The sequence below is a fragment of the Bufo bufo genome, chromosome 3, assembly GCF_905171765.1.
Source record: "Bufo bufo chromosome 3, aBufBuf1.1, whole genome shotgun sequence".
Lineage (NCBI taxonomy): Eukaryota > Metazoa > Chordata > Amphibia > Anura > Bufonidae > Bufo > Bufo bufo.
In genome coordinates, this window is record NC_053391.1 from 645,588,516 (window position 1) to 645,604,734 (window position 16,219).

General features: G+C 43.8%; 1 protein-coding gene across 1 annotated transcript in view; it reads right to left on the minus strand.

The window, feature by feature from the left end:
- PARP4 (poly(ADP-ribose) polymerase family member 4) overlaps positions 1 to 16,219 on the minus strand; it is a 336,611-nt gene that overhangs the window by 306,894 nt on the left and 13,498 nt on the right. The window contains exons 2-3 of the mRNA XM_040422464.1: positions 14,075 to 14,207; positions 11,051 to 11,237 (exon numbers count right to left, since the gene is read on the minus strand). Coding sequence (XP_040278398.1) covers positions 11,051 to 11,237; positions 14,075 to 14,206 — 319 coding nt within the window. The 5' untranslated portion in view covers position 14,207. The remainder of the gene's footprint in view (positions 1 to 11,050; positions 11,238 to 14,074; positions 14,208 to 16,219) is intronic.

The window sequence follows — 16,219 nt, forward strand, 5'->3', positions numbered from 1 at the left end:
TCATTAAAGTGCTACCCTGTTACAATATTTGGAATAAGACCCTTTGAGCTCTGCCTCCACCAGCAGAGAGTTGTATTTATTTTTAATCAAGTATATTTTTTATTGAGAAAAAAGAAAAAGTATTTCTTGTAACATTGATTCATATATCTGAGTCAAAGCATAATAAACTATTACATTAATACAAATATTGCATATTTTGTCATTATTGCTATATCGATTTTTATAAAGTACCAAAACACATAGTACATACTTTAGAGATTCCCTCCCACCCCACCCCAACTTCCCTTAGGATAGAAGACTACATCAGCTCATGTTATGAAGGTACTGCATCATGGTGCATGGCAGGTACAATGTGACACTATCTGCACAATTGATTGCATAGTCCAGAATGTCGGGTTTGCCCACGGTCACAGGTCGGAGCCATAACAGGAGTCCCCTAGGTTCATATCATTTGTCCTAGCACGGAAAGTTTCCCCCGTAAACAGTCTCTTGTTAAAGCCCGTGGCGGGCTTCGAACCATCCCTGCCAAATAGCCATAAACTTAGCTGGGCATCTTCTTTTCAAATATACTCCTATTCGATATCTCAGGATATGGTTAAGTCGGTTTACAAATTTCGTTTAGTGGGTGGGTTCTGTTCTATCCAGCGTTTGGCTATCAATATTCTAGCTTGGAAGAGCATTCTTTGAATGCTTAGAGACACTCTGCTATCACCTCCCGTCAAGTCTACGAGACCTAACACACAGACTCTGGGATCTCTCGGCAACTGTATCCGAGTCGTCTGGGCAACTATCCACTATCCTTCCAGTAGACCCCTAACGCAGAACATTCCCAAAACATGGAAGCCTCCTCCGCTCCACACCGGGGGCAGCACAAGTTTGTCCGAAGACCTATCTTGTGTAAGAATACAGGGGTTTTATACACTCTATGTACTAGTTATAGCTGGGATATTTGTTGAGCCTCACTAAGTGTTAGGCTAGGAGTTAAAGCCAGAACAGTGTCCCATTGCTCCTGCGTTATAATACCAACATCTCGTTCCCATTTATCTTTGATCGGTAAACAGCCCGATGAGGTAGATTTATCAAACAGATGCCTATAGAGCATAGAAATGAATCCCTTAGAGCTGCCGCCACGCAACACCTGTTCGACTATCGGTGGGAAGGCTGACATTTGTATGCCTTCCTTAAACTGCGCCTGATATGCATGTCTCAGCTGCAGGAATTGGTAGAATACAGTAGGAAGGAGACCAAATTCTAGTTGTAATTGTGCAAACGGTTTCATAACGCCTCCCTTCTGAATCTGATTGACAAAAGAATACCCTTTTCTTCCCTTGGGGAAAAACCTTCTAGTCTAAATAGTTCAGATAATCGCGGGTTGCGCCACAAAGGCGTATTGTCATATAATCCTTAAAGACCAATCAATTCCTTAAACCGATTTTCGTTATTAGAGAAATTGTAGGATAATTCCCAGAACATGTCTGTGGCTTTTCCAACTCGGCCATAGCAATAGATGCCTTTTGCGTCATAATAAATGACGGTATTCTAGCTGAGGGCCCCAAGCCAACATGTTGTACCCATCCCTTAAGGTGTTGTATTTGTGCAGCTACAAAGTATAACCATGGATTTAGGAGAGAGAGACCTCCCGCCTCTTTGCCCCTCTGGAGAGTCTCCATACAAATTCTAGGTTGTTACTTTTTCCACTCCAGGGAGCGGAAAATGCCCTGGATCTTATATAATATACTTTGGGGAATACACATGGGAGAATTATGTAGTATATAAAGCAGTTGAGGCATCAGTATCAGTTTAATTAGATTACAACAGCCAACAATTGACAAGGGCATTAACCTTACCAGTAAATTTATGAATCAGGGGGTCCATATTAACTTTAACATAGTCTGTAATTGTTGGAGTTATCATCAGACCCAGATATTTAAAGGTGTGGGTGACTTGTAACTGGATTTGCGTCCAGTCCATCTGTGATGGAAGGGGATCAAGAGGAAGAATTATAGATTTGTCCCAATTAATTATTATTCCGGAGCATTTTTCAAATTCAATAATGTCCCTCATAATTGGGCTGATAGATTGCACTATGTCCCCTGTAAACAGAAGCATATCATCGGTGAACAGGGAGACTCTTTCCTCTTGAGAACCTAGCAGAAACCCTTTTCAGTCAGGAGAAGCACGTAGAAGGCAGGCCCGGGGTTTGACAGCAATAGCGAACAATAGAGGGGATAGTGGACAACCCTGCCTTGTTCCCCTGTGAAATGGAAATTGTGGAGATAACTCCCCGTTTGCCCTAATCCTGGCTACTGGTGAGCAGTAGAGAAGCTTGACCCATGACATGAAACCTTGTCCAAATCCCATAACCCCCATGACCTCCCGCAAATATTCCCACTGTCAAAAGTAGGGATCGACCGATATTGATTTTTTAGGGCCGATACCGATACCGATAATTTGTGAACTTTCAGGCCGATAGTCGATAATTTATACCGATATTCTGGGAATTTTCATTTTTGAGAAAAAAAAAAAAAATTCTACACAAATCTGCTGAAAATTAATATGCTTATTGTTAATGTGTATTTTTTTGTTTATTGTTAATGTGTATTTTTTTTATAAATCTTTTTCATTTATACTTAATATTTTTGTGTTTTTTTTTTTACTAACTTTTAGCCCCCTTAGGGACTAGAACCCTTGTCCTATTCATCCTGATAGATCTCTATCAGGGTGACTAGGATCTCACACTGTCCCTGCTGCTCTGTGCTTTGTGCACACAGCAGCATGGAGCTTACCATAGCAGCCAGGGCTTCAATAGCGTCCTGGCTGCCATGGTAACCGATCGGAGCCCCAGGCTTACACAGCTGGGCTCCGATCGGAGGAGGAGGGGAGAGGGGATCCTGTGGCCACTGCCACCAATGAGTAATACTGGGTGGGGGGGGGGACGCACTGCGCCACCAATGTTTTTACTATTGGCCGGGGTTGGGATGGGGGTGGGGGGCGCACTGCGCCACCAATGAAGATAAGTCTCTCATTCATATACAGGAGGCGGGAGCTGGCTGCAGAATCCCATAGCCGGCTCCCGACCTCTATGAGCGTTAGCTGCGATCCGCGGCACCTGAGGAGTTAACTACCGCGGACCGCAGCTATCGCTCATAGAGGTCGGGAGCCGGCTATGTGATTCTGCAGCCAGCTCCCGCCTCCTGTATATGAATGAATGAAAGGCTCATCTTCATTGGTGGCGCAGTGGCCACAGCCCCGCCCCTCCTCTTGTCCTCCCTCCTCTCATTGGCGGCAGCAGCAGCACAGGGGGAGGAGACACTGCTTCCTTCTCCCCTGTGCTGCTGAGGGAACACGGAAAGCGCTGAGAGCAGCACGTTCTGTGTTCCCAAAACGTTATCGGTATAGCGGCAAAATAGATGCCGATACCGATAACGTTCAAAATCCTCAATATCGGCCAAACCGATAATCGGTCGATCCCTAGTCAAAAGCCTTGACAGTCCCTAGTGTCCACTGATCTTTGGAGATTAAGGAAAAGTCTCTGAAGATTAATGGAAGTACTTTTGTCCGGCATGAACCCTGACTGGTCTTCATGTATGAGGGAGGTAATAACCTTATTCAAACGATTAGCCAGTACTTTCGCCAGTATTTTCACATCCGTCGACAGAAGGGAGATGGTCCTATAGGAGTCAGGCAAGGTTGGGTCCTTTCCAGGTTTTGGTAACACTACCACCACAGCCTCCTGCATAGATGCAGGCAATTTCCCCAATCACAAAGAATCATTAAAGGTGTCTAATAGATGAGGGAGAGAAGGGTTTCCTGATATCTTTTAAAAAGTGAGCTGGTACGCCATCAAAACCCGGGGGTTTTTCATTGGGGAAAGAACCAAGGGCTGCCCTAAGTTCCTCCAAATCTAAAGGCTCATCTAGGTATCGGGCTGATTCCAGAGACATCACCGGGATAGGTATATTGGCTAGATAAGATTTTATATCACCAATCTCCATATCCAGTTTGGAGGTGTATAACTCTTTATAGTATCTATTAAACTCATTAAGGATAACCAAATCATCTGTAGAATGAGCCCCCTCTCTAGTTCTGATAGCCACTATTCTAGATGGCCTTCCTGTGAGCAGACCACTCTGGCCAGCAAACTGCCCGCGCTTTCACCTGCTTCAAAATATTTCTGTCTTAGGAAACGTTTGTTGTCTGCAGTTTGGATCAAATGATCATTAAGTTTATCATGTGCCTCCTTCCACACCGACTCATTCTGCGTGGATGGATCCTGTATATAAGCAGCCTCAGAGTCTTTCACCACCTGCTGCAAGGAGTCAGAAAGTCCCCTAGTCTTAGTTTTGCGCCGTTTAATTTTTTGCATGTATAAACCCTGGACTTAAGCTTTTATAGTAGGGCTGCAGTAAACGATTATTTCAGTAATCGAGTATTCTATGGATTATTTTTTACGATTAATCGAGTAATCTAATAAGAAAAAATGAATTAATAGACTGTTTTCCTTTATAAAAACTCATCAGACCCCCTGCCATCAGTCCCCAACACCCTTCATTCCCCCCTCTGTGATCAGCCCAAGTGCATCAGTTCCCCCAGTGTCATCAGCTCCCCCCCACCCCAGTGCCATCAGCTCCGTTCCCCCAGTGCCTTCAGCTCTCCCCCACCCCAGTGTCCTTAAGCTCCACTCCCCCAGTGTGATCAGCCACTGCATGCCATCCATTGCCATGTCCACCACTCCCCCAGTGCCATCAGCCACTCCATGCCATCCATTGCCATGTCCCCCACTCCCCCAGATCAGCCCCTCCATGTTCCCCAGTGCCACCAGATCAGCCCCTCCATGTCCCCGACTCCCCCAGTGCCATCAGCCACTCCATGCCATCCATTGCCATGTCCCCCACTCCCCCAGATCAGCCCCTCCATGTCCCCCAGTGCCACCAGATCAGCCCCTCCATGTCCCCGACTCCCCCAGTGCCATCAGCCACTCCATGCCATCCATTGCCATGTCTCCCACTCCCCCAGATCAGCCCCTCCATGTCCCCCACTCCCCAGTGCCATCAGCCGCTCCATGCCATCCATTGCCATGTCCCCCACTCTCCCAGTGCCACCATATCAGCCCTCCATGTCCCCCAGTGCCACCAGATCAGCCCTTCCATGTCCCCCACTCCCCCAGTGCCATCAACCACTCCATGCCATCCATTGCCATGTCTCCCACTCCCCCAGATCAGCCCCTTTATGTCCCCCACTCCCCCAGTGCCATCAGCCACTTAACACCCTTCTTTTCATAAGAAGGGTGTTATTGTGAATTACTTTAGCCAGGTCCAGCTTTACAGGGGGTACTTGATCTTCCTAAAGGCCCACTCTTTCCTCCACTCCAGCAACACGTTCATTAACTTTCCTTATATCTTGTCGGATAAAAGAGACACTCTTTTGAAGGGACCCCATGGATGTATTTTGGGTCATTAATGAAGAACTGCAGTTTTGTATTGCCAAAAATATATATTTGATTGTAGGCTCTATATCTTGTTGGCAGGGTAGGGAAAGGTAGCTGTGGTTGTAGCATGGACTGTGTGTTTAGCACTTTATGGGCTCCCCCTTCACCAGCTCCTGCCTCCTCCACGTGGGATCCGCCATCTTGGCGAGCGCTTTCCACCAGGGTGTTATTAATGAGGGAGCTCACCTCTGATCCCTCCATCTTCCTCAGCGGTGCGTCCGTGCTCTCAGGGTCTCCTTCTGCATGAGGGACCTGGGCAAACTTCTCTAATCGTGCCGCCACATCCACGGACCGCCATTTTTTTCCGCCAGCGTTGATCGTGGTCCCTTCCGGCCCTCCCTCTCCTTCTTTGTAGTATGGGTCATGCCCGAAAATGGTTGCAGGGAGCTTGCCCACCCTCCTCCACCTCTGTTCAGCCGATTAGGAAGCTCCAGCCGCAGGATTTTGCTGAGTGCAAAACCATTATTGGGTTTTTCTACCATTAGAAGTAAAGGTATTCCACTTTAATCCCTTACTGACTGACTGGGATCCCCACTATCCCACGAATGAAGGGGCTGAATTGAAAGTGTTGTCCCATCAGGACTATCGCTGTCTGTCCAAATGTACAAAAAGGGTATATGGACACCATAGAACACCGTACTCTAGAGTAAAAGAGAGAGTCTCTAACAAGTAGACACTTTTGTTCTGGAGGACTCAGTCATCGATATATTACATGGAATGGCATTTATCTGAATGGTCACCATGTAATACTGTATACATGTCTCCTGTAGCATGTTTAGGTAGTCCTTAAGTTACCGTATCTATGCAGTAAGCTTGGTTCTGTTACCTGATCTATACAGTAATCTTGGTTCTGTTACCATATCTATGCAGTAAGCTTGGTTCTGTTACCTGATCTATACAGTAATCTTGGTTCTGTTACCATATCTATGCAGTAAGCTTGGTTCTGTTACCGGATCTATACAGTAAGCTTGGTTCTGTTACCGGATCTATACAGTAAGCTTGGTTCTGTTACCGGATCTATACAGTAAGCTTGGTTCTGTTACCGGATCTATGCAGTAAGCTTGGTTCTGTTACCGGATCTATACAGTAAGCTTGGTTCTGTTATCGGATCTATACAGTAAGCTTGGTTCTGTTACCATATCTATGCAGTAAGCTTGGTTCTATTACCATATCTATGCAGTAAGCCTGGTTCTGTTACCGGATCTATACAGTAAGCTTGGTTCTGTTACCGTATCTATGCAGTAAGCTTGGTTCTGTTACCGTATCTATGCAATAAGCTTGGTTCTGTTACCGGATCTATACAGTAAGCTTGGTTCTGTTACCGGATCTATACAGTAAGCTTGGTTCTGTTACCATATCTATGCAGTAAGCTTGGTTCTGTTACCATATCTATGCAGTAAGCTTGGTTCTATTACCATATCTATACAGTAAGCTTGGTTCTGTTACCATATCTATGCAGTAAGCTTGGTTCTGTTACCATATCTATGCAGTAAGCTTGGTTCTATTACCATATCTATACAGTAAGCTTGGTTCTGTTACCGGATCTATACAGTAAGCTTGGTTCTGTTACCATATCTATGCAGTAAGCTTGGTTCTATTACCATATCTATGCAGTAAGCTTGGTTCTGTTACCATATCTATACAGTAATCTTGGTTCTGTTACCATATCTATACAGTAAGCTTGGTTCTGTTACCATATCTATGCAGTAAGCTTGGTTCTGTTACCGTATCTATGCAGTAAGCTTGGTTCTGTTACCGTATCTATGCAGTAAGCTTGGTTCTGTTACCGTATCTATGCAGTAAGCTTGGTTCTGTTACCGTATCTATACAGTAATCTTGGTTCTGTTACCGGATCTATACAGTAATCTTGGTTCTGTTATCATATTTATGCAGTAAGCTTGGTTCTCTTACCTTATCTATACAGTAAGCTTGGTTCTGTTACCGGATCTATGCAGTAAGCTTGGTTCTGTTACCTGATCTATACAGTAAGCTTGGTACTGTTACCGGATCTATACAGTAAGCTTGGTTCTGTTACCGGATCTATACAGTAATCTTGGTTCTGTTACCGTATCTATACAGTAATCTTGGTTCTGTTACCATATCTATACAGTAAGCTTGGTTCTGTTACCATATCTATACAGTAAGCTTGGTTCTGTTACCATATCTATACAGTAATCCTGGTTCTGTTACCGGATCTATACAGTAATCCTGGTTCTCTTACCTTATCTATACAGTAAGCTTGGTTCTGTTACCGGATCTATACAGTAATCTTGGTTCTGTTACCGTATCTATACAGTAATCTTGGTTCTGTTACCATATCTATACAGTAAGCTTGGTTCTGTTACCATATCTATACAGTAAGCTTGGTTCTGTTACCATATCTATACAGTAATCCTGGTTCTGTTACCGGATCTATACAGTAATCCTGGTTCTCTTACCTTATCTATACAGTAAGCTTGGTTCTGTTACCGGATCTATACAGTAAGCTTGGTTCTGTTACCATATCTATGCAGTAAGCTTGGTTCTGTTACCGTATCTATACAGTAATCTTGGTTCTGTTACCGTATCTATACAGTAATCTTGGTTCTGTTACCGGATCTATACAGTAAGCTTGGTTCTATTACCATATCTATGCAGTAAGCTTGGTTCTGTTACCGTATCTATACAGTAATCTTGGTTCTGTTACCATATCTATGCAGTAAGCTTGGTTCTGTTACCGTATCTATGCAGTAAGCTTGGTTCTGTTACCGTATCTATACAGTAATCTTGGTACTGTTACCGTATCTATGCAGTAATCTTGGTTCTGTTACCGGATCTATGCAGTAAGCTTGGTTCTCTTACCTTATCTATACAGTAAGCTTGGTTCTGTTACCGGATCTATGCAGTAAGCTTGGTTCTGTTACCGGATCTATACAGTAAGCTTGGTACTGTTACCGGATCTATACAGTAAGCTTGGTTCTGTTACCGGATCTATACAGTAATCTTGGTTCTGTTACCGTATCTATACAGTAAGCTTGGTTCTGTTACCATATCTATACAGTAAGCTTGGTTCTGTTACCATATCTATGCAGTAAGCTTGGTTCTGTTACCGGATCTATACAGTAATCTTGGTTCTGTTACCGTATCTATACAGTAAGCTTGGTTCTGTTACCATATCTATACAGTAAGCTTGGTTCTGTTACCGTATCTATGCAGTAAGCTTGGTTCTGTTACCGGATCTATACAGTAATCCTGGTTCTGTTACCGGATCTATACAGTAATCTTGGTTCTGTTACCGGATCTATACAGTAATCTTGGTTCTGTTACCGGATCTATACAGTAAGCTTGGTTCTGTTACCATATCTATGCAGTAAGCTTGGTTCTGTTACCGGATCTATACAGTAATCCTGGTTCTGTTACCGGATCTATACAGTAATCTTGGTTCTGTTACCGGATCTATACAGTAATCTTGGTTCTGTTACCGGATCTATACAGTAATCTTGGTTCTGTTACCGTATCTATACAGTAATCTTGGTTATGTTACCATATCTATGCAGTAAGCTTGGTTCTGTTACCTTATCTATACAGTAAGCTTGGTTCTGTTACCGGATCTATACAGTAAGCTTGGTTCTGTTACCGGATCTATGCAGTAAGCTTGGTTCTGTTACCGGATCTATACAGTAAGCTTGGTTCTGTTACCGGATCTATGCAGTAAGCTTGGTTCTGTTACTGGATCTATGCAGTAATCTTGGTTCTGTTACCGTATCTATACAGTAAGCTTGGTTCTGTTATCGGATCTATGCAGTAAGCTTGGTTCTGTTACCATATCTATGCAGTAAGCTTGGTTCTGTTACCGGATCTATACAGTAAGCTTGGTTCTGTTACCATATCTATACAGTAAGCTTGGTTCTGTTACCATATCTATACAGTAAGCTTGGTTCTGTTACCATAGGCTTGGATTGGGTGAAGCACTGTTTTTAGAATGATCTGAACCATGGATTTCAATTTCTGCTTTCATTGTCTTCATTGTCTTGTCTTTTGGTGCTGTCTTCCTATGTTATGCAACATTTACATAAGAGGACAATAGTATCTTCTGTGGAGCAGCTATAATAGGTCTCAATGATGTTTCACCATAAATAAATGTCAATTTGGTTAATATGTTGTATTATGTGAAACAAAAAGTAATGGTGGATGTCCAAGACACTGATATAACCTGTCCAAAAATGTTCAGTTATAAGAAACAATCTTTGAAGTGACAATTATGCCCCACTGCATTGGCACCAACAACTACTAATGTGGCTATGGCTAATAGTTTGCACACCACACCCACTGATATTGGCCTCACCTGCTGCCAATTCTGAAGCCACCTCCAACATCGGGACACTAATGGGGTCATTTATCAAACTGGCTTAAATTAGAACTGGCTTAGTTACCCATAGCAACCAAACTGATTCCACCTTTCATTTTTGACAGCTCCTTTGGAAAATGAAAGGTGGAATTCTACTTTACACCAGTTTGATAAATGACCCCATAAATTCCCAATCTGGCCCTGAGCACACCCTATTCACCAAAATAAAGCTGTGTTACAATCCCTCTTTCACACGAACGATATGGACTGGCTCAGGGTGCGTTCAGTGAAACTCGCACTATTTTGCAAGCAAGTTCAGTCAGTTTTTTCCACGCAGGTGCAATCAGTTTTAGGCTCCATTCACACGTCCGTGGTGTGTTGCGGATCCGCAACACACCCGCCCGGCACCCCTATAGAAATGCCTATTCTTGCCCGCAAGCTGCGGACAAGAATAGGACATGTTCTATCTTTTGCGGAGCTGCGGACGCGAAGATCGGGGCCGCGCTCCGCAAATGCGGACAGCACACTGTGTGCTGTCCGCATCCATTCCGTCCCCATAGAAAATGAATGGGTCCGCACCCGTTCCGCAAAATTGCGGAACGTATGCGGACCCATTTGCGGACGTGTGAATGGAGCCTTAATGCGTTTTTCACGTGTATGGAAAAAAACTAAAGGTTTACAAAAACATCTCCTAGCCACCGGATGCAATGCGTTTTTCACTGAAGTCCCATTCACTTCTATGGGGCCAGGGCTGCGTGAAAAACACAGAATATAGAACATGCTGTGATTCTCACGCAACGCAGAACTGATGCGTGAAGAAAAAAAACGCTCATGTACACAGACCCATTGAAATGAATGGGTCAGGATTCAGTGCGGGTGCTATGCGTTCATGTCACACATCGCAGCAGCGTGAAAAACTCGCTTGTGTGAAAGGGGCCTTAGGCTCTTGTCCACGGTCCACCCAATGTGCAAGATTCCTTCATTCTTGGGACTGTCAGGAGTCCCATAGGTCAGACTCCCAACAATCAAAATATTATAAATATTTCTTATTGGCTTATATCATGGGCAAGTGAAATACATGTTGTGTAGACTATATACATTTTTCTTGTTTACAAAATAAAAAAAAGAAATATTTACATGTTTGGGTCAAAATTTCACTATCCTTTTAAAGAAGATGTTTTTCTAATGGCACAAAACAGGCAAAAGGAGTAAAGCTGGCATACAGATTGCTTTACCTTGATGTTCATCCCCAGTGACTTCAAATGGTCCATCATTGTCCTTACATTCCACCTCTAGAAGTCTTTCTTCTTGCGCTGATTTCCATATGAAGTCAGGATTTACTACAGAGATGATGTACTTCTCGATTTTCTTCAGCTGGGTACTGTTTAGTGTGGCAGGATTAACGACAACAGCGTGTGTGCACTAAAACACAAAGAACAGTTATTTTTTTTCCCCAAGTACAGCAAATATAGAAACTGCAGCCAAAAAAAGGATGAATCATTATGTACAGTAACTGAGTGCAGTCTTTCTTTTGTATTGAGTCATTTCTGCTCCAGATATCTCCTGCCTTCCGTTATTGTGTACAGACACACTGAGTCAACACTCAACAGGGTCTATGCTTGTCCCAGGGGCGTAGCTATAGGGGAAGCGGCTGCTTTGGGGCCCAGACCCACAAAGGGCCCTCTCAGGAGGAAGACTAAAAGATTTTTATAGTCAGGGCCCCCTCAACAGTATTATACAATGAGATTATATACAGTGACACTGTAGGAAACAGACGGAGTGGCTACCAGGCCTTGTCCGAGAGCTCAATCTTGACTAGGCACAAGAGTGGGGGTTGCAAAGAAGTTGCCTGGGGGAAGGGGGGCCCGTTTAAAAATTTGCTGTATGATGTCATTGTTGGAGACGAAAACGGCGGGATCTGGAATTGCCATCTGTCGCACAATGTACTCGGTGTGGCAACGGATTAAACACTTGAGGGGGATCTCTGGTCTCACCGAATATACACCGTTGTGGCGGAACCCGATCCTGTCGGAATTTACGGACTTATCGGGCTTTGAGGAATGGCTGAAGAAGGGGGTGACTAGATTAAGACATCTTCTTGACAGTGGGGTGTTTAGGTCCTTTGCCAACATTTAAGAATTATATGGTATGCCGCATCGATGCTTTTACCAATATTTGCAACTGCGTCATGCATATAATACAACGATGAAAAAACGGGGCGGTACTAGCTCAAAGGGACGCAGCGCTGCACCAAATTGTGTCGGGCGGGGGCAATAGGGGAATGATCTCCTTAACCTACAGGATATTGTTGGACAAATACCTTGAATCTTATCCGTTGAACAAAATGCGCAAATGGGTGGCGGATGTGGGGGAACTCACGAATGAGCAATGGGCAGATATTTTGGAGGCAATGCCAATGTCCTCTCTAAGTGAAAGCGGAAAGCTATCGCAACTCTTTATAATACACAGGGTGTACAAAACACCAGTCTTTTTACATCGTATTGGTTACCGATCTGATGCTAAATGTCCGCGGTGTGGTACGGAGCCCGCTGATCTTATACATATGTCATGGACATGTGGGGCTCTGGCTGCCTATTGGAGGGAGGTGACTGCTATCATTCAAAGAGCGTACATAGTAAGCATTCCGCATGACCTGAAGGTGTGTATTTTAGGATATTTGATATTTCAATAGTCTGTTCCTGTTTCTGGTCTTATCATTTAAAATATAATTTTTATTCTTTCTTTATTAAACAATACATTGCCACGAAAACATAAAGTGAAAGTGTTAAAAATACATATGGAGGGCTACTATATTTGGGGCTGAGGGTGCAATGTCTACTTTGTTGGTAGATCAGAGGGATATTGCTACATATCTCACGGAAAGCTGCGTGCAGGCTGTATAATGATATAACCTATATCACTATAGTTAATGTCTGCAATGTCGGCCGACACCAGGCATTCTGTCACCTAGACTGCACTCTGTTAGCTAGTTACCCTATAGACGTTGCTTCTTTGATTTATATATAGCCCCTTACTAGGAGTCTCTCAGTACACTGCCCCTGTCATATAATCAGGTGTATTCGGTGTCTGCAGACCGCCTTATTCCTATTCCGTTTTTTGCCCTGCCATAATTTTTTTTTAAAATGTTAAAGATGCAGCTCCCCCGACATGTTTTACCGCAAGATGCGGCGTCTTTAGGGGAAATGGAGCTACTATCAACCTCCTACTGGAGTGAGACTGCGACTTTATGGTTATAAGGGAAAATAATAGCATTCTTAATACAGAATGCTTAGTACAATAGGGCTGGAGAGGTTAAAAAAAATAAAAAAAAATAATTTAACTTACCTTAATCCACTTGATCGCGCAGCCCGGCATCTCTTCTGTCTTCTTCTTTGAGGAATAGGACCTTTGATGACGTCACTGCGCTAATCACATGGTCCATCACATGATCTTTTACCATGGTGATGGATCATGTGACGCACCATGTGATGAGCGCAGTGACGTCATCAAAGGTCCTTTTCCTGTGCACAGCAAAGAAGAAGACAGAAGAGAAGCCGGGCTGCGCGATCAAGTGGATTAAGGTGAGGTATATTATTTAGTAATTTTTTTTAACCCCTCCAGCCCTATTGTACTATGCATTCTGTATTAAGAATGCTATTATTTTCCCTTATAACCATGTTATAAGGGAAAATAATAATGATCGAGTCCCCATCCCGATCGTCTCCTAGCAGCCATGCGTGAAAAATCGTACCGCATCTGCACTTGCTTGCGGATTTTCACGCAGCCCCATTCACTTCTATGGGGCCTGCATTGCGTGAAAAACGCAGAATATAGAACATGCTGCGATTTTCACGCAACGCACAAGTGATGCGTGAAAATCACCGCTCGTGTGCACAGCCCCATAGAAATGAATGGGTCCGGATTCAGTGCGAGTGCAATGCGTTCACGTCACGCATTGCACCCGCACGGAAAACTTTCTTGTGTTAAAGGGGCCTTAGGCTACGTCCACATCTGTGTTTTAGCAATGCGTTATTCTGTTTCGGCAGAGGAGCACCGTACAAGAACTACCACTGCATGCAGCTTTTTTTTTTGGACAGAAAGATGGCCTTCCTGCTGGATAACTGATGGATGCCAGTATGCTGAATAAGGATCCGGTAGTGTCTAGCCATGCTATGTGGACGTAGTTGTATGTGAAAATATAAATATGTCAGCGGAAAGGAGACCCAATTCTTTATTGCCAAGATATATATTGTACATACCTTTCCATTCAGCACTAATGAAATTTCTCCTCCATTCGAAATGATGATGTTTTTTAGCCTTTTCCTTTCTTTAAGGGATAAGGAGTTCACTTTGAGGAAGAATATGACATCTGAAAAAATGCCCACACCCATCCTAGAGAGAAAACAACCATTAATAAATTATATGATAATCAGGAGAAAAAAAACAACACAATTTAAAGGCAGTTTGAATCCATTGAGGGAATCGCGCTTCGTGCGTGTGAGCATGATCCTCTGTTCTGGACACTGCTGGATTTGCAGGAGCGCACGGCATTATCATGATTTATAATTCTGTGTGCCTTCTGCTTGACCTTACTTCTACAGAATCATAGTGACATAAAGCTGTCAGTATGAGGCCTCATGCACACGGCCGTTCCGTGCATTGGGGACCGCAATTTGCGGTACCCAATGCATGTGCAACATCCGTGCAGCGGCCGGGACGGATCGAGATCCATTAGACTTGAATGGGTCCGTGATCCGTCCGCACCATAAAAAAATAGAACATGTATGCGGGCCGCAATATGGCAACGGCCGTGTGCATGAGGCCTGATCCTGTAGAAGGTCAAGCAGAGGCACATAGCATTATAAATCATGATAATGCCGTGCGCTCCTGCAAGTCCAGAGCGGAGGATCACACTCGCACACGGAGCGCGATTCCTGCTAAAGGGGTCTTCTCACAATTGACATTTGTCACAGGATAGGTGATCTCATTATCATTGCTGAGATTTCAATCGATCACTAGAACGAGGGTCCTGAGCCCCCGTCATGAATGTGATGAGGAACTTTTCAACCATGATGGAGATGATGAAAACCCCTATCCTGTGGATATCTGATAAGTGACAAGTGTGGGGAAAACTACTTTAAGAAAAAAATATATTTGACAAGCCTTTCATTGTCGGGCAGTGCTGGCATTTAGGCTAAACTATAAAAGTCTGTTCAATAATGTGCATTGGTCCTACTGTATTAATTAGGACTGTCAGTGGACTTGATGGTCATGGGTGAAAGAACCGCAGGTGACTGTTGAGGCTCAGCAGTGATGTGCCATTCCTGCACACGTGAGCGCTGAGACCACTGATTGGCAGCCTTCTCAAGATTGTGAATGGCTCCCTGTAATTTCCTGTCTGAAGGGGATTGCCAGGAGCCATAAAGCTGGAATGGAGGGTGTTTTAAAGGTGAGTGTTTATATTTTTTTTGTTTTTAAAACAATTCTGCCTACAGTGTGATTTAAAAGAGTTGTCCAAGTTCAATTAAGACCCCATTCACGCGATTGTATCCGGGTTTTTTTCAGACCGCAAATTGCGGATCCACAAAACAAGGCACTAGCTGTGTGTGCTCTGCATTTTGCAGATCAGAACATCCGGCCCTGTGATAGAAATGCCTATTCTTGTCTGCAAAATGGACAAGAATATGACATGTCTTACTTTTTTGCGGGTGCCGCGGAATGGACATACGGATCTAGAGAGCACACGGTGTGCTGTCCGCATCTTTTGTGGCCCCATCGAAATGATTTTTTTGCGCACTTAAAATACGATCATGTGATTGGGGCCTAAAACTTTGGCAGTAGCAGTAAACATGTATTAAAAACTTTAAACCAAAGAAGTGATACTCCCCATCTTTCTACCATGCAGCTTCCTGCGCTGTGCTCTGGTCTTCCTCACCAGTGTTCTTTTTTCCAGTACGCACTGGTGACAGCACATACATGTCGTACACACCACATCACCAATGCAACCAATTAACAGCCTCAGAAATCACTATCTCCCCAGCTCCCCCATATTCATGTGTGCCAACAATGGCCAAGAGTGCTTGTTTTTAGTATTTCCGTAAACAGAGGGTGAAATATTAGTCATGTTGAACTCCACCATGATGATCCACGTTTTCCCTGATGGCAGCTGGGTTGCCCCCATACACATTAGATTACTAGTGGGGTACGCCAACATTTATCATTAAAGAGGCAGCTAGCTTATGTAAACTCCTTGACTGATTTTATTTTAATGTGTGAGCTAAGCTTACATGTACACTACTCACAAAAAGTTAGGGATATTTGGCTTTCGGGTGAAATTCATGGAAAATGTAAAAAGTTCACGCTACAGTGAAATTATTTCATAAAAGTAGGGCATTTAAAGGGGT